General features: G+C 43.5%; 1 protein-coding gene across 1 annotated transcript in view; it reads right to left on the bottom strand.

Moving 5' to 3' along the window:
* fras1 (Fraser extracellular matrix complex subunit 1) overlaps positions 1-23919 on the bottom strand; it is a 281858-nt gene that overhangs the window by 100662 nt on the left and 157277 nt on the right. The window contains 5 exon segments of the mRNA XM_034118256.1: positions 1183-1329; positions 5098-5253; positions 19948-20094; positions 22403-22484; positions 22486-22544. Coding sequence (XP_033974147.1) covers positions 1183-1329; positions 5098-5253; positions 19948-20094; positions 22403-22484; positions 22486-22544 — 591 coding nt within the window.

The following is a 23919-nucleotide window of genomic DNA, read 5'->3' as shown; positions in this document are numbered from 1 at the left end:
AGTTACGTGCTGTCTGAGTGCTTTTTAGTTACTAAAGTAATAATATATTCAGTACCAGGTAGTAAGTGGCAACTTCAATACATGGCTGACGTATCACTGTAATACATGTTTTCAAGGAAACTTACAGAAGTACAACAACAAAAGGAGTTTTTGTTTCAATTGCAGCTGAGTCAGTTACCAATACTTCAAACGTATACAGTATACTGTATAATGTAGCTAGTGGAGAAGGAAAATAATGAACAAGAGGGCGCATTTTCTTTGAAGTTCACGGTTATAATGACTGTCATGTTGAAAGTCTCAGAAACAAGATGGTCTTTAAACCAGAACCACTGTACTGTCTAGTGTTCTTATTTCTGTGTCCACTTCCTGCAAGTCATTAGTACGGTGGCTGACAGGGGCAAACGCCACAACGGCCCAATAGACTTAGGAGGAGAGAAACGCAACACATGCGCAGGGTTCACCAACAGCACTGCATTAATGAAACACAGCAAACACAAAAAGCTGCAAATAAAAATCGCTAGAAGAAGCAAAAAAAAACATCGTAAACAGGGACACTAAAAAGTGATGCACACAGATGGGACCGGAGCGCTTCATGATGTTCGAAGATTATAATGTGGGCCAACTGTCACTCTTGCAAAGTCAGCCTGTTTCATAATTGGAAGTGCTTTGTCAGTATATTGGAAATGACTAGGTTAGCAAGCCAGCTTACAGTAGATCTACAATAATATGGAAAGGAATCATGTGATCACATCGTTGAAATAAGCCGATAAAACTTACATTTTAGGTAAGTTTCCAGTGAGAGGTGGCCAACTTCATAATCCCTGAACATCAACAAGCACTCCGGTACCAGCTGTTTCCTTTGGGTTTTGAGTTTTTGCAGCATTTTTTTTATTCGCAGCGTTTTATTTATTTATTTTTAATAACCCCTGCGCTAGTTGGCTAATGTTTTCTAAATGCTGTGAATGTGTTTCTTCATTTGCATGTGTTTTTGCACATTTGTGTTTTTAAATTTTCTTTTGAAACGGCAACGTGTTTCTCCTAATGGAAGTGTTTTGAGCCGTTTTATCGCGGTCGGCCACCGTACATTAGGGTCCCCTGCAAAACATTCTGTAACCAGATTGCGTGTACAGTAGTAAGATATGTGATTTAATGTGAGATGCAGAGGGGCAGTTACCCACTTACCTTGACAGATCTTGTGACCATTGTCATAGTAACCGAGAGGACATTCTGGAGCGCAGAGACCCGAGGGCAACAGAACGCTGCCGGACGGGCAGGACGTACAGGAGAGAGGCCCCGCCCCACTGCAGCCATCACACGACGAATGGCATCCTGTGAAGAAAAAAACATTGAATTATTATGTATTTATTTCAACAAGGACCAACCATGCATACAAATGAATTAATCTCAGAAAATAGAGGTGAATTATGCCAGATTTGAGCTAATAGCTCATTTCCATCTGCAGTAAGTTTGTTTGGTGCATTTTCATTGGAAGAAAGTTTAAAGATCCTATGAAAACAGAGTGTGAAATAAATGTGAGATACAATAAAGAATGCAGCGTTAATATACAATATTTGCTATATGAAGGATGTGAACAGTAAAATAAAGCAGCATAATTGGGTACTTGCATACTATTAAACCTATTCATATTATGAGATTAAAATACATGAAAATACTATTGAAACTGCCTTATTATGCTTTTTGTGTTTTCCCTTTCCTGTAGTGAGGTATATAGGTTTTTGTGCATATAAATGGTCTGCAACGGCTAAAATCCCAAAGTTCCCTCCAGAGGGAGTTTCTCTCCCACGCACTTCCCCCCTGCCTGAAACGCTTCGCTTGGACTCCTTTGTTTACTTCCGTGACATAATGACATCACTATGCAACACATGTTCTTGTATTGGCTAGAGCTCCAACAATGTGTACGTGAGGGGAGGGACCTCTCTAAGCGGTTGAACAATCACTACAGAGTATGAGAACAATCAAGACCTTTTTAGAACATTAAAGCATGTTAACATGTCACAGTAGAGGGACAACATATAAATATGAACCTGAAAATGAGCAAGAAGGGGCCCTTTTAAAAAAGACAGTATCAGTTATGTTCTGTAGCTACGTGCCCACCGTGAAAAATGACCAAAGGTATTTAAATTATCACTTAAATGTATCCTTGATAAAACCATGCAATACATGCACTAATTAAAGCCACATCCAGAAATACATATTCACCAGTATCACTAATTACTATCATGGGTCTAATCATTCTCATATTACTCTGCTGCACTCCCCACCCCTCAATGCTCATATCCAGCCTTGCATAATATCATCAACACCAGAAAAAACTTCAAAATTCCCTCTGATGAAGCAAAAAAAAGAGACGTTACCTGACTAAAAATAAAATGGTTACTGTATGTCTGAAAGCGCATGTGTGTGTGTGTGTGTGCGTGTGCGTGTGCGTGTCCGTGTGCGTTTGTGTGTGTGTGTGTGTGTGTGTGTGTGTGTTTGCCGAGGGCTCAGCTAAATGAGACTCCAGAGGTTTTCGCTCTATAGCCTGAAGCTTCCTGCTCACACTCTCTGCATTTAAATGTTTCTGCAGCTCAGCGTGGAGGGGCTTCTGCTGCTGAAACACTGCGTAGTGATGACGAAGATGATGAAGAGGACCGGGATGAAAAAGAGGAGCAGGATTATGATGATGATGACCACGATGACCATGACAATACTGATGAGATCGGAGGATATGAATGAGCAGAAGTATGATGATGAAGATGGGGTCGATATGAGAATGATGCTGATGAGGATGAGGAGGACCAGATTGAGGATGATGATGAGGAGTAGGTGGATGATGTTGATTGGCAAATAGGAGGAGCATGATGGGATTATGATTATAATGATGAGGAGGAGGATGAGAGGGTTGATGATGATGATGAAGATGATGGTGATGATGATGATGATGATGATGATATAAGTATGACGGCAACAATTCTGTTATAAAATTAGCAGGTGAAATAATGACGAAGAAATGAAGGACAAGAAGGAGTATGATAGTGATGATGATGAAGATTACGATGTTAAGGAGTGATGAAGATTATGTTCATTATAAGCAGGATCATGAAAATCAGATGAAGATGTTTGAAATATTTAGGATGATGATGAATATAAAAGCAAAGATGGGGATGATGATGATGATGATGATGACGATGTTAATGATGATGATATGAAGAGGGTGAGGACGATGATGAAGAGGGTGAGAAAGAGAGTGATGATGATGATGATGATGATGATGATGATGAAGATGATGATAAAGAGGGCAAGGATGATGACCTTGATGATGATGATGAGAGTTAGGAGCCAAAAGCATCAACAGTAAGCTGGGAGGAAGTTCTGTGTTCTTCCAGGAGTTATTAAAGAATCATTGAGTGTATAGCCGCTTTCACACCAAGTACTTTGCCGTACTTAGTGCCCAGCACTTAGAGCCAGCACTTAGTACCCCCATGGAACTAAGAGCCGATCGCGTTCACACCGGAATAAGTTCCCTGAGGGAAGATTACGCAAATGAAGCCGCTGACGTCACTTCTTCTTCTTCTGCTTTGGGTTAACTGGCAGGCCGCAAACAACTTCACGGCATATACTGCCACCCAAAGTCCCCGGCCGGAAGTCCCCGGAGTTGGGGACTGGCTTCAGTAGAAGCTGCTGGGACTCCCAGCTGCTTCTACTGAAGCCTTCCGAGTAAATCGCCAGAACGCCGACACCTCCTCATCACTCCACCGCTCCCATGTTTTCTTTTGTTTTGCCATAAGTTATTCTCTCTCTGTTGGTGCGCGGGGCTAATGCTAATAATGCTAATGCAAGCAAATACAATGGCGGCTTCAAAAAACTTTTCAGAGTTTTACGGGGCGTGGTTCATAATTCGCCCAGCCAATCAGAAATTGGTACTTTTTTCTCTCCAGGATAGTACCACCTCTCTAGCAGGCACTACAAATGGGGGTAAAAGTTCTCTGAACTAAGTTCTCTTTTTGGTGTGAACGCAAAATTCCAGGCACTAACGGAACTAAACGGGAAAAGTACGGGTAAAAGTACTCCGGTGTGAACGCGCCTTATATCAACATTGTTCGCCAATGTTCTTTTTCAGCCTGAGGAGAGTGCACTGATAGTGATTCCACAAAAAAATAAGAAAAATCTTCAAGGGTATAAATAAAAAATACCTATTTATCTCTAAACCTTGGAATTCAATTCAGTAATTCTTCTTTTAAAATGGTCAAGGAAAACTCCTCACCAGGCTCATAAAATGACCCTAACTTTAGAGATCTTTGACTGATCAATTAAACATAAAGGCCCCTTACACTCAGGGCAGCCTGATCTTGTTATGTACAGCATGGAGAGGTGCAGGAATGAGTCATAAAACCCAGAAATAAGTTAGCAATTTAGCATTTGGTTTGCAAATCTCACAGTCAACAGATCTTTGAATGTGTTTTGGTAAGAAGTCTGAATAAGGTCTTGGATTGTTTGATTTAAATGTATATGTTTACAAATAGAGTGGTGCAGGAAGCAGTCCTAAAACATGAAGTCGGTAAGGATTTTACCACTTCCAGTTTTCTCGTTTCAAAGTCATCTTTTATTTTTAGATAACTGAAATAAGATCAATACAAACACGTCAGTAAATACCCCACTTGTGAATGTGCAATGAGCAATAAGGTTGCTAATGAGTGACTAAATGAGACTAAATAACATCATCACGCCGAACATTAGCTGAATAGCTTAGCGGTACATGCTAAGACATTACATTACGATAGAATAGTACATGCTATTGTAAAGTTGTTAGCTTATAGCCTAACGTTAGCTTTTTACTTCTGGCGATTGCAAGCATGCTTGAAATATCATAATGGTCTTTATTTTAATATGTGGAGATTATCCTGCAACAAAAACAAACCAAAAAATATATTGTGTGCTTGCCACAGATATTATTTTCTGCACTGTTATGAAATCCAATGGAAACATCTCATTGCTTTTGTCATGGAACCCTTGCAATGCTCACTTCCTGGTCGGCCTTTACAAAACACGTCCTCACTGTGCAACTCTCTATATATATAGGGGAGTTAAAGTCCTTACTGATGCAGGCTCCGTGATAGCCGTAGTGTCCCTGAGGACAGTGGGAGACGCAGTGATCGCCAAGCAGCCAGGTCCTCGCCACTTTACACCAGAGACACACACTGCCGATGCCCGTCTGGAGGTCTGCCGTGCAGCGCTGACAGTCTGAGCTGCACTCTGGAAGGACACACACAGGAAGGAAGAACGCTTTTAATTCTTACACCATTCATCAGCATACTGCACACAGATAAATATAAAGCCACCATAAAAATCACACGACTGCTTGGAAAAGTGCTTTGTGTTTATTCACAGCTTTTTTAATTAAAAGGAAATACATAATGTTGTTACCTGACATACTAACAAACATCTTTTTTTAATTGTTAATATCGTAAGAATAAAAGTCTTGATTTAAAGAGCACATATTAAATATTGGAATTTATTTTAAACAGGGTTACCACATGAGGTTGAGTATAAAATGTAAGGACATTAATAGAGGCACTTTCCAAGTTTTGCATTAATAGTCCGCTTCTCTGGTGTGCACAAGAAGACAGGTTGTTACATTGTTTCATTTTTCAGAAGGTTCGGTTTGCGTTCACACGGGCAAAGCTCAAATGGACTATAAACTTTAAACACAAGTCATGTGAACGGAAATGCTGTTCAACAATTGGTCAGACATTAAGGGGGTAAAAACGCAAATCCCGGCAATTTCTACCGTAGCCTCCACCATGGAGCATCGGCAGGTTACATGCTGCTGTTAATCTGGAGAGCCTATCAACAGACTCTAGCGGCCAGCATAGGATTATATATCAGACGACATGCGTAAAAAAACCATTATAGCACATATAATGAGAGACGTTCTGCAGTGAGGAGGAGGTTTCACCGACGACAGGTGGCTCTGACTTTTATATATAGATGACGGAGCATTTTTACTTTAGACGACACTGTTCAACACTTCATTCTTTCGCTAAAGATTTTGAAGACATCCACGTTCTTGTGACGCGTAAATACTACGCTTCCTTTGTTTTGGTGCGGACTGCGTTCACACCAGCGATGAACCGCTCCAGAGTTCACTAGCAAGCGGTCCGAGACCACTTCTTTTAGGCAGACCAGAGTCCAGTTGTTTAGTTCACATCAGAGGTCTCGGACTGCGTTCACACCGACCCAAACGACCGCACCAAGCGGTTAAACGCACCAGGGATAGATTCAACCGGACTAAACAAGGCTGGTGTGAACGCGACCTTAAACTGTGGACATATATATATGATAAATCTTCCTGCACGCAGTTGAATATTTAAAAAAGGAAAGCAACATTTCAAAGGCCATCTATTTGTTCCAAAACAAAAAAAATCTTTGATCTATGTTTACTCCTCCTAAAACTTTTGAGGGGATTAAAGCCTGCGGGAGACTTCTTGAAAGACAAACAAAAGAAAGATAAAAAGTGAAGACATGAGCAATTAATAAAGAACAAAACACAAAAAGAGATTTTAATGAGGATGTCTGATGTAGAAATAATGGAATTGGGAGTTAAATCGCACCAATTAAACCTGAGCTGTGACTCTTTAAGGGAGGTATAAAATCTGGTGTCCTTTCTGTCTCCCCATCTATTACTTCAAATCTTCCTCTTTATTTTGGATAATACACACCATCCACCTACTGTATGCCCACAGACCCGTATCTACCCACAGTGCAGCGGGGTATCCAGAGATTAGCAGATCAAAGAGGAACACCTTGTGGTGATTTATCTGATGGTGTCTGGGTTTGGTCAGGCTGGCGCAGTGGCGGGGACCTTAAAGTTATCTGTCCGTGCCGAGATAACTATCTACAGTGAAAAGCAGAATGACGGGGGCTGTGCAGGTGAAGAGTAGTGTGGCAGCCAGGTTAGGGCGGAAGATAAGGAGGCTGATCCCCTACGGGTGTTAGAAAGTAAATAAATGATAGGACAATGAAGGCACTTTTCTTTCTCTGAGAAGGATTATCCTAAAAGTTTGGAGTGGTTAAAAGGGGAAAGTATTAAAGAGGCCCTATTACGCTTTTTGGGGTTCACCTTTTCCTGTAGTGTGATATAGGTTTTTGTGCATCTAATGGCGCTTTTCCACTGCAGGGCCTCGCTCGGCTTAGTACGGTATGGCTAGGCCTCGTTAGGCCTTGTTAACCCAGGCTCACTTTATGCTGCGTTTCCATTACAGTAGGAACTGGGGTAGTATCTATAGTAACGCAGTGTAGGCGGAGCCGTGACGTCATCTTCAATGCGAAACACAAAACCAACATCAGCCGTTAGCTGTTAGCCCTCAGAGCTCACAGCTCCTCATATCTGTTCAGAAACTAGACAAAAGTTAAACAAGTACAAACCACAGACTGCCTGTGTCATGGCGAGTACAGTCGCTGCTTTATTTATGTCTGTATAGGCCGTTGTTGTGAGTGTGGACGGTCGGAGCATATACTGCGTTAGCTTAGCCGATCTCCATTCAGAAAACAGGCATTTTAAAAGGTTTTTCGCCTGCCGTCTGTCTGCAGACTTGTCAAAGCATTAATTCATGGTTTTTACTAACCGGTATCAGTATGTTGTTACTTCGGCATCATTTTGAAACGTGTATTACAATTAAATCACGGTCAAATATGTTCATTTTGTTGTAGTTGCCAGCGAATCTCTCGCTAGTTTAGCATACTCAGCCCGGTTGTTGGCGAGGAAAGAACCTCGATTTTGGAGAGCCAGAAAACTGTGAAAATGTACCCGCTAGCCGGAACTACGCCAAGTGGAAACGCAACCAAAAACGGGCCGGGCACGGCACGCTTAAACCGCGCTGTAGTGGAAATGCGCCATAAGTGGTCTGCAAAGGCTTAAATCACAAAGTTCCCTCCGGAGGGAGTTTCTCTCCCACACACTCCCTCCCTGCCTGACATGCCTCCATTGGACTCCTTTGTTTACTCCTGTAACATGACACATCACTATGTTACACTCACGCTTCTATTTGCTAGCGCTCCAAGACATTGTTCGTGATAGGTTGAGAGGCGGGACATCTCTTAATGGTTGACTAATCACAACCAATACTAACCAATCCGAGCAGGCTGGGCTCTGGTTTCAGGCACAACATTTACATATGAACCTGAACATTTGCATAACAGGGCCCCTTTAAACATAACACGGTCTGGATTTAGTCAGGAAATGCGACATGGGATTTAAAAGTGTTTTGATTTCCAATGGTTTTGTCAGTTGATTTACCCTTTCAAAATAATAGGAGACTAGGATCTTTAGAAATTGTTTAAAAGTGGTTTTAAGTACAAATGAAAAACCTTTTTTTGTCAAATGCATTTAAAGGCAACAATAATTAAATCGAAGGAAAGTTAATTTAAACAATAAGCAAACTAAATCTTAGACGAAATACACCTCTCCTGCTACCTTTTCTATTCTTAGCTGCCACAAGCTTAAGGGGTAGCTTTTACATCGCGCTTTACAAACTCTTATATGTTGTACCTAACTCACTGTTTCCATGGTTTTGTTATTCATGCACTGTACTTTCATAAGTCCTTTTTTCCATTTTCTTTAAAAAAAAACATTATATATTTGCAGCAGCTTTAGAATTGTTATGAAGAAAAAGCTGACACCAGCAGTAAACCTGCATACATCAGCAGTCTTAAGTCTCAAATACCAAAGATCTGAATCTGAAAGACGATTCATATATTTCAACTTCTCCTGTGTAACTTTACATGTTACCTGAAGGTTGACTTTTAGGCTCTACACATTTATTTTAGGTTTTATTTTAGTTCAGTCCTGCTGAACTACTGAACTGTGACAAAAAAGTCAGAGGCATCAGCCTAGGAAAGTTTAGATATAAGAGATGAAAAAAGTGAATGAACAGAGAAAATAACTTATTTCTTGCCTCAATAGACATATTTTAGATTTCAGATATACTGTATATGTGTTACTTCATCAATAGTGGGGGAACGTTTTCATATATTCAAACATTTAAACTAACATATATTTCAATTTTTTAAGGTTATTTTCTTGGATTACATAAATGCTCCCTGGGTCGGATTTGAACTCGGGTCCTCTAGACAGAGAATCATACGTTATTAGCAGTTTTAGTCTCTATAGCTTATTTTCCTGTTCGGGTTGTATATTTTTAAATAACGTTCTGAACTAAAATCATATTAGGGCTCAAAGCTGGGCTTAATGTACGGCACGGTTGCTTTAAATGACAGGGGGTTGCTTTCACAGGTTGTTATTTTCTAGCTGGTTGCGCTGCTGTGTCACCCAGGCTAGCATAGGCTGCACCAACAATCCACTTCTTTCACATTTTCAGGTAAGCCATGAGTTAGGCTGTGTCGGCATTGCCACGATTTCAGGGGCCAAAGCCACCTACATTGTGTTTCAGAACAGCTCTTTAGTACGGTGGCCAACTGGTGCAAACGTGCTACACTGGCCAAAAACATTTCCTTTGGGAGAAAGGTGCTGCACTTTCAAAAACTACGCAAATAAACCATCTTGGCAACACATGCACAGCGTTTACCAAAAGTGCTGCATGAACGAAACACAACGGAAACAGGGATACTAAAAAGTTAGCACTTGTGGACACTTGGGGACTGTTAAGTTATGAAGTTATGGGTTTGCACCTGTGGGCCACCATACGAAAGAAACCTAGGGGGGGGGGGATTGGGTAAACTATGTGCATTTTTCATTCAAACAATGGTAAAGCCTTGAATTATGCTGGTGTATTAATGGTAGGGTTAGGGTTAGGATCTCGTTGATGTGAAACCTATTTTGGTTAGATGTTGAGTATTCAAGAGAGGCAAACTTGTGGCTATGTTTAGGATAAGTTATTTCTGGTAATGGCATTTTTCACTTAGAAACCCCATTAGTTAAGTCTTTGAAGTCAACACTTCTTGTATAATAGCAGACATTTCCTTCAAGACATTTAATTGAATGACTCTTATGTGAGAGCAGGGTCAATAATGAATGAACCAGATCGAACAGTGTTTTAATTAAATGGAAAATGTTTTGATCTCGTGTGTGCTTTGTGTGTATTTCTGAGTGGCTGACATTTAACTCAGACAGAGATTATTTATGCCTCCACAGCAGCTGTCTCTCTGACAAATGCGTGTAGAGCTTCAAACTGCCGTCTCCTTAGCGTGGCATATGCTCAGGTGAGTCACATGCTCCGTCTGAAGCAGCTCCAATATCAACAGAGCGAAAGAAGTAGAAGAAAAAAATGAACTTCCTCTCTTGTCATCTCCCATCTACGCCTTTCACATCGCTTTACAACAAAACACGTATCAGCATTCCTCCTGCCAACACTCCTCAAGCAATCCGGCTCCGGGCGCTAAACAAATGGCTCCAAGGAGGAGATAAGATACCTCAGGCGTCAGGGATTATTGACTGTGCAGACTAAAACTGAATATAAAACTGAAATGCTATCGATTTGGGTCCACTGAGCCCCTCTTTATGGCGTAGTTACCATTTTTGAAGCGCATAAAATGGTATGCTGGAGTTATAAATGCACTGCACGCAGACTGGATAATCATATTCTCCTGTGGGCTGGATTTATACCAGACATTATCCTGTATCATGTCAGCCCCCCTTGCATCTCTTGAAATATATAGAGCAGATACTTCTTTAACAAGTCATACAGAAAAGAAACCTACTATGTCTCTCACTTGTTCCCTGTGTGTTGAAAAGAGAATAGCACTTGTTTTGTGAGGGGGGGATGAAGTGAGTGCAGCAGGAGTTCAGAAAGCAAGAGGAACAAAAGTGGGACATCATCATTATTTGAAGCTACAGGCGTAAGACGAGACGAGAGGGGTTGTGTGGTCCTCTGACGCTGACTTCATCCGGTCTAGACATGTTGCCCCAACAAAGAGCGGATTTACAGAAGCAGCTTTTAAAGAAGTCTTACTTCATGCTCAGTCCTGAGGCCATGCTGGCTCTGTCGCCCCCAAAACAAAAAAAAGAAACCAGTGCCCTAGTATCAGATGGCAGAATAAGGATATTGATTGTTCTGGAAAATAGTTGTGAGGCACTTTCTTTTTTAAAGGAGTCCTATTCTGCTAATTTAAGGTTAATATTTATATTCTCTGCTTACTGTGACAAATGTACACGCTTTAATGTTCAACAAGTGAGAAACTCCCTCGGAATGGAACTTTGGGATTTTAGCCCAACCCATTTACATGCACAAAAACACTAATGCACTTTCGATCACCCAAAAAAAAGTCTACAGTAATGTAGAAAATACAAATAACCTTTTTAAAGAGAGGTTTTAGTCAGAAAGGTATACTCTTTAAATAAGGTACAAAATTACCGATCTTTGTGGACTAATGTTTTTTTTTACCTTTAAAGTTGTTAAAAAGCTGCAATGATTTAATATCGTCCACACCATGTGAGGAACATCAAAAGCTACGCTTCAGTGTTTTGACACAGTGAGCAGGGCATACTTTTCTATAGAGCTTATTCGAGCTGTTATTCCCAAGGGAATAAGAAGCGAGCTTGAAAGATTTAACCCTTTTCAAAGATGATAAATGTCTTTCCATACAAAAAAGCACATTATGCTCTCACCTTCTGTACATGTAGTAAGTTAACTCTTCTCTACAGCCAGCAGAGGTTAAAAGGGAACATCCATATTCATGTTTTCTTATTGAATTAATGTTCTTCTATTCTATCATTGTGATGTTCGAAGTCATCGAATATGCTTTTATCAGATAAAAGATAAATGCATAGGGTCTTTTACAATGTTAACCACTGTCAATAATAATATACGCTTCTGTGGGCTCAGGGTCACACTGACATGTTACTTCCTTTTACTCCTTTCTTATGTGTTTCCGTCGATGGATTTCATGGTGTGCCTTGTTTCTATGGTGATCCATCATTTCTATGGTGACACATAGCTATTATCCAACTTGCCGGTCTACTAAGCTTCATATGTTAAATTAAGGCTCCAACACAATGACGCAAAAATAAACTCTGTAAGCAAGTGGTCTAGAAAAAACTCTCTAACGTTTCTGTGTGGCAGGCCAAGTAGGCGACTTTCTTTACACCAGACAAGAAGGAGTTAAGAAAAGGAAGATGGGGGGGTGAGAAGAAGCAGGTTCGTAAGAGAGTTTGTTCGTCTCACTGCAGCTGATATTACTCATGTGGGACTCACAGCTCAAGCTTCCAGTTTGAAAAGCTAAATTGTTGTGTTTTTCTTTTCTTTTTTTGACCACAGGGGCTCTTTTTCACTTCAGGTGTTGTTTTTTTCAATGTTGGCCTGTTGCACGACAGACCTTAAAGGTGGGGTATGTAATTTTGGAGAAACCAGCTCGAGATCGCTAGAATTTGAAAATACACAGCCGGAAAAAATCTGCCACTTCCTTACAGAGCCCCTCCTCCAACACACACGAATGCTCACATGACCAATGAGGGCACGAGATAAGTTTGTGCACAGATGGAAGGCTGACAGGCAGGTAGGCCATCCAGTTCTTTTAGCCGGGCCGGCTAAAATGATTGGTCGTGCTTTTACAGTACTACGGCTTCCACAGATGACATTTTTTTATGGATTTTTTGTCAAAGCACTTAAGATATTCATTGCTATCGGGATGTTGAGAGCATTCCATGGAATATAACAAAAAGTGTATCTCGAGCCGGTTTCTCAAACTTACCTACCCTACTTTTAAGCTTTCTTTTAAGTATGGCAAAACCACTTGAAGGTTAAGGTCAAAGGTTAAAGGTGCCCTGTTATGATCATTTCCAGGTTCATATTTGTAATTTGTGCCTCTATTATGACATGTGTTTGGGAGAGGAACTCCATCTGGAGGGAACTACTGGATTGTATCCTTTGCAGACCATTTACATGCAGACAATCCTATATAACACATTACAAGACAGGGAAGACCCAAAAATGCATTTTGGGGACCCTTTAAGGAAAAACATTTAAGCATTTACTGCATTAATAGAGATTTTACAGCCCGTCTGTTTGCCTGTACTCAGCTTTGAGATATACCACCTTTGCGATATACCACCTGTTTGTCAAGTGTGAAAAGATCTAGAGAAACTTTATGAAAAAGTACACATTTCTATGACCAATCGTATTTTGGGTGTCATTGGGAAACTTCCTATTTTCACAGCAAGATTGAAGCTGCTAAGGATGTGCACTTATTTGTTTTTACTTTATGACCAGTGCTTGCCTCTTTATCTAATGGCCAGATAAAGGATTTCTGAGCATCAGTTAAGGACAATTTAAGGTTTAAGATGAGCGTGTTTTAAGGACAAGCACTGGTGGAATTTGTCAAAGCACCTTCGACCGTACAAAGTATGAGCGATAAGAGTGCTGCTACGGTGATATATGAATGAAATGAGAGGAAGGGACAAAGGGAGGACGTGAGAGGAAGACAGACGGGGGGAGAATCACAGAAGACAGACGGTAGTGAGACATTTGCCTCGGACGGCTGCTCTTGTATGAACCCGCTGTGATTGAGAGCGCAAGCCTCATCGCCTTAAGAGGTTATGTAACAGAGGGGGAATCCAATTGTGTGTGTGTGTGGAAGAGAGAAAGTGTGTGTGCATGTGAAATAAAGTGTGCGACAGAAAGAAGGTAAAGATTAAGCAAGAATAAAAACTGAAGGAAATAAAATGTGTATGAGTTCATCTGTGATTAAGAGAGAAATAAAGTGTGAGACCTAAATAGGAAAGGATAAATCAAGAATAATAAAAACAAGGGGAGGATACATTGTGTGTAAGTGTGTGTATGTTCAAAACTGTGAGTTAAATAATTAGAGTTGTGTGTGTGTGTGTGTGTGTGTGTGTGTGTGTACGTGCGTGCGTGCGTGCGTGCGTGTGTGTGTGTGTGTGTGCGTGTGTGTGTGTGTGTGTGGTTTCAGATCTCAATGTGTCTGTTTTCTCGCCGAGATTTTCTTTACCCCCCTCCGCCCTGCTATCTCCTCCATGCTGGCTTCCCATGGTGTACACACGCCCTGTTTTCAATCTACAGCCTGCGGTTCAGAGGTGAAAAACTAATTTCATTACCCAGCGAGAGGGAGGAGGACAGCGGGAGCTACTGTACCTTTAAACACACACTGCGAGCTTACCTTTTCTATCCATCGTTTGTCCGGTAATTAATCCTATTTTGCCAAATAGCGATTTGTGCACAATAATAATAATAATAATACATTTTATTTTTATAGTGCTTTTCTCGAACCCAAAGACGCTTTACATTTGGGGAAGTGTAGACAGACAAGGACAGGCAATAAAACAACAAAACAAACAAAACAGAAAAACAAAAAACAAAACAGAAAAGCAGTCAGGAGGAAGTTGGTTGAGAGGGGGGGGGGGGGCTTATGGATATACAGACTTGAAGAGATGGGTTTTGAGGCGGGACTGGAACAGGGTGAGGGACTCAGAATCACGGAGGTCTTGGGGGAGGGAGTTCCAGAGCTTCGGGGCTGCCACAGAGAATGCTCTGTCCCCAAAGCTCCGGAGTTTGGCCTTGGGGATGGAAAGCAAACCGGCTGAGGTGGATCTGAGGGACCGGGGTGGTTGGTAGAGGATGAGGAGGTCAGTGAGGTAGGGGGGGGGCCAGGTGGTGGAGGGCTTTGTAGGTGAGTACCAGGAGTTTGTATTGGATGCGGTGTGAAACGGGGAGCCAGTGAAGTTCTTTGAGGACCGGGGTGATATGATGCCATGATTTGGTGTGAGTGAGGAGTCTGGCGGCTGCGTTCTGGACACGCTGAAGTCTATTGAGGGATGTAGTGCTGATGCCGTAGAGGAGTGCGTTGCAATAGTCCAGGCGGGAGGAGATGAAGGCGTGAATGAGTCGCTCAGCTGCGGGGCGGGTGAGAGAGGGACGGAGTTTGGCAATATTGCGGAGGTGGAAAAATGAGGTTTTTACAACTTGGCGGATGTGGGGCTCGGGGGAGAGGGTGGGGTCAAATATCACGCCAAGGTTGCGTGCCTGGGTGGAGGGGGAAACAGGGGTGCCATCGATGGTGAGTGTCAGGTTGGGGGTTTTGCTGAGGGTGGATTTGGAGCCGATGAGGAGGAGTTCAGTTTTATTGCTGTTGAGTTTGAGGAAGTTGTGTGCCATCCAGGATTTTATAGCAGTCAGACAGGATTTGATGTGGGTGAGGGGGGGGGGGTTGTGGGGGGATTTGGTGCTGAGGTAAATCTGTGTGTCGTCAGCGTAACAGTGAAAGTCCAGGTTGTAGTGGCGGAGAATCTGACCAAGGGGGAGGATGTAGATGATGAAGAGGAGGGGGCCGAGTACTGAACCTTGGGGAACACCTTGGGTGACTGAAGCTGTGGCAGAGGAGTGGTTGTTGAGGGAGATGAAGTGGGATCTGTCAGAGAGGTAGGACTGGAGCCACCTGAGTGCAGTACCTTCGATACCGATGTCCTGGAGTCGGGTGAGCAGGATGTTGTGGCTCACGGTGTCGAAGGCTGCACTCAGGTCGAGGAGGATGAGGATGTTAAGGGAATCGGTGTCAGCAGAGGTGAGGAGGACATTGAGGACTTTGATGAGTGCCGTTTCTGTGCTGTGGTGGGGACGAAAACCAGACTGAAGGGGTTCAAAAAGGTGATTTGTTTGGAGATGGCGGTGGAGTTGTTTGAGAGAAAGGGGAGGTTGGAGATGGGGCGGTAATTACTGAGGGAGGAGGGATCCAGACCGGGTTTCTTGAGGATGGGAGTGACAGCAGCAGTTTTGAAGGCAGAGGGAACGGTTCCTTGGGACAGGGAGGAGTTGAAAAGGTTGACAAGGTAAGGGCAGAGGACGGGGAGGCAGGACTTCAGTAGAGGGGTGGGTAAGGGGTCAAGCGAGCAGGTTGTAGGTTTGGAGGAGCTGATCAGTTTGAGTATTTCAGGGGGGGTAACCAGAGTGAACTGGGAGAGGTGGCCGTGGGGAGGAGGGCTCGGGAGGTCCAGGGAGATGGAGGGAGAAATTGTGGCGGTGGGTGTTGGGGGAGATGTTTGTGTGTGAGATGCAGTGGATAGGGAGAGATTAATGGCAGTGATTTTGTCAGAGAAAAACTGGAGGAATGAACTGCATAAGGTGGAAGTGGATGAAGAGAGGGTGTCAGCACGGGGTTTGAGGAGCTTGTTGACGGTGGAGAAGAGGGTTACGGGAGGGGTCGGTAAAGATGGTGGAGAAGTAAGCAGATTTTGCGGCAGTGAGGGCGCCTCTGTAGGTAGTGAGATGGAGTTTGTAGGATTCGTGGTGAACTGTGAGGGATGATTTCATGGTTAGGCGTTCAAGCTGGCGGCCGGTTTGCTTCAACTTTCGGAGTGCAGGGGTGAACCAGGGTGAGGAGGTTTTGAAAGTGACGTTTTTCCTTTTGAGGGGGGCCAGGCTGTTGAGGGAGGCGAGTAGGGTGGAATTAAGGTGGTTGAGTTGTTCATCGGGTGAGCTGAGGTTCGAGTCCAGGGGGAGAGTAGAGGATAGCAGGTCGGAGAGGTGCTGGGGATCGACAGAGCGTAAATTACGGAAGATGATGTTCCTGGGTGGGGGGGGGTGGCGGACGGGGGAGGCGATGGTGAACTGTATGAGTTTGTGGTCAGAGAGGGGAAAGGGGCAGGGGTGGAGGTCGAGTACTGGGAGGTTGGTGGAGCAGACAAGGTCAAGGATGTGTCCTTTATCATGGGTGGGGAAGGTGACATTGAAGGAGAAATTGTCCAGAAGGGAGGAGAATTCAGAAGCGAGTTTGCAGGTGGGGGAGTCCATGTGGATGTTGAGGTCGCCGAGGAGTAACATACGTGGGGAGAGGGATGAAGCAATGGTGAGGAGTTCAGTGAAATCAGAGAGGAAGGAGGGGTGTGGTTTGGGGGGGGCGGTAAATGAGGATAACTGTCAGTGAGGGAGGGGTTTTGAAGGCGAGGAATTCGAAGGATGATACTGAGGGGAGGGTGAGTTCTGTAGTCCGGATGTTCTGGTTGTAGATGACAGCCAGCCCACCACCACGGCGTGAGGGGCGGGGTTTAGTGATGTAATTAAAACCAGGGGGGGATGTTTGATTGAGGGAGAAGAAGTAATTGGGTTGTTGCCAGGTTTCAGTGAGCAGAAGGAAGTCGATGGATTTGTCCAGAATTATTTCGTGGAGGATGTGGGCTTTATTGTTGAGTGACCGGATATTGAGGAGGGCAAGATTAGTCAAGTGGCGGGTTGGAGGGGTGGTGGCAGGCTGGAGAGGTATGAGGTTGTCTAGGTTAGCAGCGCGGGTGTGGGCACGAGAGGGGAGGCGGTGGGGCAGAGGAGGGGGGCTTGATGGTGGGGAGAAATGGCTTGTTATATGTGTTGGGTGGCGGAGGGGAGTGGGATCCGCTCCGGGTATTTCATGCAGCTGGGAGTGTAGGTGAGCGAGGGAGAGTGTAAGAGGAGCAGTAGGAGTTGCATTCTGATGACGCGTCAGGTGTGCGACAGTGCGTTGGGTAGAGCAGATGGATGGTATGGATTGTCCGTGCTGAAAGTAAACAAAACTGCGGCGGGTGCTTCGGTGAATGTAGCGGGGTCGACGAAGGAGTCCAAGAAGTCTGATGACTGAGATGGAAGACGGGGTGGAGGAGATGTTGAGTGACAGAAGCTGTGAGATGGAGTATTTCAGCATGATGACAGGTGGAAAGGCTGGGAGCAGTGTGTTAGCAGCGATAGCGGCTAGCAGGCTAGGTGCACAGAGGTGGAGGATTGTTGTGGAGACGAGGAAGATCCACGACATGGCAGGAGGATGTGAGCAGCGGGACAGGACAGATGCACCCCAGAGATGAAGGCAGGAGGCAGAGAGAGTCCACGGTTGTTGCATGGGATGGAGACAGACAAATAGGCGATGTAGCAGATAGCAATGGCCACCCGGCACTTTGATGGCTGAGTGAGGGCAGCCGGCTACAGCCAGCAACGGAGGCAGAAGGTAAAGTAAGTTAAAACTGTTAAAAACAATGTGCAGTGCAGTGCAGGGCAGTAGTCCAATTCGAAAGTTTTTGCAAGAACGAATGGTAGCTGAGGGTGATAGAGGGTAACAGAGGCGGAGAAGCGGCGAACAGTCAACGCCAGCGTCCTCTCCTGCTGCCAGCGTCCTCTCCTGCTGCCAGCGTCCTCTCCTGCTGCCAGCGTCCTCTCCTGCTGCCAGCGTCCTCTCCTACAATGAGGAGTAAAGTGCGGGTGGTGTGGAGTATCTAAGGCCGGTGTTTATTAGCAGAGATCTGAAGAAAGCTTTTTATCCCCGTGGATGTTTCACGTAGAGAAAAGCGTCACTGCGAGCCAAACCTCATTACAAAGTTTTTTTTTTAATTAGCACCAAAAAGTGGAGATATGATTTCCAGATTGTAGCTAAGGAGCCGGAGTTATAGAAGTGTTTTTCAGCACTCTTACTTTTTACAATTCAAATATATTTACAATATATTGAAAGGAAACTTTCTTCATAGACAAACATAGAAACACATGATCATCTTATTACATAGCCAAATACTAAATCTGTTCACAGGTTCCTTTCCGATAACAAGTCCTTTACAAATGACAGAGCCCATACCGTGTTTCTGTTTGTCTTGTTTGCTTCCTGTCTATCTTCTTCTGTTGATTTCTCTGAAGTGCAATGCTTAGTTTGAATATTTACAACTTCTATTCCCAGCAGTAACGTTTTCTTTGTCAGTTTGATATGGCTCAAAAAAGTACAGCCATAAACGTCAATGGTTGCTCCTTTCGGAAGAATCTGATCAGAGGTGTGAATCAATACTGCAGCAACGTTTCTTACATTTCCACACACAAAGGAAATGTACTTTTATTCAAAGAACCAGTCATTTTCTCAAACATATGCTGTATGTTTTATACTGATGATTAAAGTGCTCAAACTGTCCATCATCTCAGTATGTCTGATAAAAAATAATTAGGACTAGATAAGGATCTGGAAACGACTGATTGACAAACTGCAGCAGCTGCTATGATACAAATGATAGCAGGGGATGAACGCATGTTCTAATCCTGCCAAATGGTGTCTTAATTAAGTGATTCTTTGTTTGTTTTTAGGAGTGAATTCCCAAATATTCATAGAACTTATTAAATCAAATCAAATCAAGTTTTATTTATATAGCACATTTTTAAAACGATTTTTGGTTGAGCCAAAGTGCTGTACATATAATAATTACCTTACAGTAAGGACACTTTACAGCAAATACAACAGCACAGTTGTAAAAAGCCAAACCTGCTCCATATGAAGTAAGGGAACTGGGATTTTTTTTTAAGGAGACCCTGTTATGCTTTTTGGGGTTTTCCCAATCATAGCAGACTGGGCTCTGGTTTCAGACAGAGGGTGAAAAAAGGTTCTGCAGCACAGGTGCACAGTATGAGTCCAATAAATAATAAATATGAACCTGAAGATGAGCGTAATATGTGGTCTTTAAATGTTGACCCTCAACATGTAAAGACATTTCTGTCGTAGCTACTATAATAACTGTTGTGTCTAACTCTTCCTATGGAGAACACTTGTAAAAAAACGCTTACTCATTTCAGTAAACAAATGATAAATATGTGACTTATACTACAGCTTGGGGCCCCAGGGCTTTTAAGTCAAACATTCCGATCCAAGAACATGTATTTTACAAAGATGGTTGGCATCTCTCATGAATTATGCAGTTTATTGGATCTGCAGACTGGTTATGTCTCTGTGTGCGTGATCGTGCAAAGCTCCGCAGGCACAGCAAGGTAGTAACCCTGCCAGAGTTTGTATTTTCTATTCCCACTGAGGCCACAGAGGCTAAAAATACAAGCACTCATGGCGGCGTATTTGATGAAAGCTTCGTGCAAATGGCATACAAATGACATACACGTTTACACACACACACACACACACACACACACACACACACACACACACACACACACACACAGACACACACAGACACACACACACACACACAGGCTGACTTACTGTAGCACTCTCCAGTGACGGCGTTGAGGAAGAGCCCCTCCTGGCAGCTTGTCCTGCAGTAGCCGCTCTGTAGGGAGGCCAGGGGGGGGCAGGAGGTGCAGTCCGCCTGAGAGGGCCCCGAGCACGTCTGGCAGGACGGGTGGCATGCTGGGAGGAGGAGGAGAGGGGAGGCAAAAAAATGCTAAGGCAAAAACAGAAATGTATCTTTTGAATTAACACACACACACAACATCTGTCCGTAAAGGGAGAGGCATTCTTCTTCTGTCACTCTCCCAGTGGTTTCTTCCGTTTTTTCCCCCATTAACTGTGGGGTTTCTGAGTCTTTCCTTGTACGATGTGAGGGTCTAAGGACAGAGGGTGTTAGTAACCCCGGGGCGGCGTTGTTTACACCAGGGAGAAGCTGATCGCTAAAGCTGGGAAGCATAGTGCTCAAAACAACAGCTTTTCCCACTGAAATCTGTAGAAGGACACCGAGGATGGAGAGGTAAATGGAAGAGAGGAAGGAGGAGAGCTGCGTCCAGATTTATTGAGATATTAGATACATGCCTAGTCTCCCTCCTCTTATCATGGGCTACGTAAGATCACTGGTTAATGAGAATGGATGAGCTATAGGTGTCAGACGGATTATCTGTAGTAGTTCAATGCTGCACCTTATGGTCTGACTTTCTACAGTCAGACTGTTCGTACCACACTTTCATCGGGAAGGTTTCCAAAGTTTCTTGCTGGAAAGTTAACCAACAGTTGCCGCTACACATCCATCGAGAATAGAGAACTCTTCATCTGGAGTTGTGTCTCTAGCCATAGGAAAAAGGGAAAGCACCATAGGGTTGCAGAGTTGAGGATAACTCTTTGTGGCTTTGTCGTTACGGGCAACCCCATTCACATTACTCATAGTAATTTGATTAATTGCCTTTATATAAAGGATCGATAAACAGAGCCTTAAGTGCATGCTGTGCACCCAAACTTCGCAGTAAAAGTTTACTCTCATTAAGACAGAAATGCAATGCTTCTTTAGGGTATCTGGGTGGCTTCTAATGAGCCAATCAGCAGCGAAGAGGACAAGGCCAACTAAGCAAACAGAGCCCATTTATTTGGATATCCCAGTGGGGAAACTTAATCTGAGCCCATCATTCTTTCCTGCTGTCTAGGTATTGGTCTGTGTCTGCCTTTTTAATTAGTCAGCCAAGTATGGAAGAAAAATAACTATTAACAGATTCAATGATGTTTACCACAGATTTGAGCTTTCCTCGAAATGAACAATAAACTTGGATATGCTGTTAGAGCTAGAAGGGGTCGTCCTTCAGAGGGGGTCAGAGACGATAAACCAAGCCGAAGTAATGAATTGGAGATTAGAGCAAATGGATTTTCATTAACAAGGTGGGTCATAGAGAGGGGGGGGGGGGGGGGGGGGGGGGGGGGGGTAAACGGGAAGAAGAGCCCTGCTCTGCTCTTTTTAGTGGTAAACATGCTGTAGTAGCTATTGTACTTTACAACCACACATATACAATATTTAGTTTGGTTTTATGGAGACGTTTTGATGTTGTAGCATTACATCTTGCTTTGATGCTTCATTTTCTGGTAGTTGTTAATGCAACAAAAAGTACTCAAATAAGACTAAACAGCACATTTGAAGGATAGTTCTTAATAAAGTACACCTCTACTGATCTCTCTTTAGCACCAAGCTGTGAAAAGCTTTCAACACTGATCTTACCTTGAAAATACATCAAACTCTGTGGTGAACAATAACAGCATTTTAGCAGCTGCCTCTGGGGCTCTGGACCAAATTAAGGTTGTGTAATGTTAATGATTTTCATTACACTCACTAAAATAGTCTGGACCTAGGAAGTGGGAATGAGCAGCCTCCGAACAGATCACGACTTCAAACAGCTTCTTAAAATAAATGTTGAATAAACAATTAATTTACACTTTCTCTCATTCTACATTAAAACAGTATTTATTTTTTGTTAATTTTCCTGCTTATTTGAAGAAAAAATTGCAATTTGTTACGGGTGATTACACTGGTGTCAAATGTTCACCATAAATCGCAACCTTTCCTAATCATCTTTTGGTAGCATTATATTCTCTAGAAATATGAGGAAGCTATTTATCCCATGTGACCCTTCCAGCAACGTGTCTAAGCGGTGCAACTGTTGGAAAGGGAAAGATGTTTGGGACAAACTGTATTCCTTATGTTGTGGAGAAGACTTTATATGGATGAGCAACATTTTACAGATTTGGACACCAACAGCTACAATCACACAAAATCAAAGAGAAAAGAGTTCTTAAGGTTTTTATAAAGATGGCTGAAAATAACGTTTGTGGTTCACACAAGCTTCAGAGATTCTTTCTGTGTGTTCCGCGACATAAAATACATCAGCAAATACCCCCATTTGTTAATGTGCAAAGCCTCTACAGTATGTGTCTTAAAAAAGTGTGCACGAGTGTGTGCTCTCACCTTGGTACTGGTTGTCCTGCATAAAGAAGCCTTGTGGGCTGGTGTGGACACAGCGGCCCTCATGCAGGCTGGATGGGGGGGGGACAGGATGTGCAGTTGTCTGCAGATGGCCCAGTACAGAGCCAGCAGGAGGGATGACACTCTAAAAAGGACACAGAGAAGAAAAGAACACATAATGCCGGGGCCAGGAACAGAGCATGCTCGATCCCTTGCTGTGCCTTCCTATTACTTTACTGTCACCATAAAAATAACTACATGGCAGAACGAGTGAACTGCCGTGTTCATCCTGGAAAGGAAAAACATATGCAATTTGTCATTTTGTATTATTAGGCGCTCAGTTAATGGTCATACTGTATGACCCAGTCCCAGGGGCTCTAATCTCAAGGGCCCACCGTCAAGGATACGCAGATAAACCAGGGAAATAACCAAAATGCCATTTCAATAATATAAAGAAATAATTAAAAAAACTACAAAGAGGCTCAAAATGGCCACAAATGCCCCTTTCACACCGGCGCTTTTCCAGCTCCTGCTCGGAGCTGGAGCTGGAAAAGCGCCGTTTTTTCCTGTTCACACCGCAGCGGCGGCGCGTCATAGCTCCGGAATGCGGTTCACTTCCAGCTCCAAAAAGTTGTCGGTCCAGAGGCAAGAGCTTCGGAGCTATGACGCAGCGTCGCTTACGTCTCTTACGTCGAGGCGTGCAGGAAACCTTACTTTGACCATCCGTTCGCTGTTATTGATCATTGTGGAGAGCAGGCAGACGTTTTGTTTGTTATTATAGCAGCTATCGGATGGAATTAATACATGGGCTGTACAGGTTGTCATGTCCGACTATCACAAGTAGAATCATAATGAAAAATACGCCGGTAAAATGTGCCTGTAGAAAACGGCGTAGCAAGTAGTCAGTTTAGCTTCGGTTGCTATGCTAACATCACCCATGTTATACCAGAGAAACTTTCATAACAGCGTTGTGATGCCAAACAGCGTCAATTCAGACTGACACACATTCACTTAAGGGGAACTGGGGATATGTATCAGCTGCTTGTGTGACAGTCAGACAGTGAATACTTTAGAGCCGTGTGAGCTAACCCGGAGCTAACGGGAGAATAAACTCGTGGAAGTGCAGCCAGCACTGCAGCGGTCGGTAAATGCCGCTGAAATACATTAATAAACAATGAACCACGGCACTCTGGAGAAAAGTATAAGGTTGGAGAAGTCGTTATTTAATTTAATCTGGCTTCGTATGATTAAAAGCAACACGATCATCGACCCGACGCAGTCCCCGGCCCGTTGTTGTTGTGGGAGAAAATCAGCGACGTAAACTGTGACGTCATGACGCAGCAGCGGCAGCTCTGGGCGGTGTGAACAGAGCGGGAGCTGAAAAGGGAAACCGGAGCTGAACCAGAAAAGCTCTCGCGAGGAGCTAGAAAGGGAAAAGCGCCGGTGTGAAAGCCGTAAAAGAGACTCACAATGTTTAGGGTTAGGGTTAGGGTTAGAACAACTACAAAGAGACTCACAAT

The sequence above is a fragment of the Trematomus bernacchii genome, unplaced genomic scaffold (assembly GCF_902827165.1).
Source record: "Trematomus bernacchii unplaced genomic scaffold, fTreBer1.1, whole genome shotgun sequence".
Taxonomy (NCBI): domain Eukaryota; kingdom Metazoa; phylum Chordata; class Actinopteri; order Perciformes; family Nototheniidae; genus Trematomus; species Trematomus bernacchii.
The sequence above is the reverse complement of the archived record's forward strand: the minus strand, read 5'-3'. Positions and strand labels throughout refer to the sequence as shown.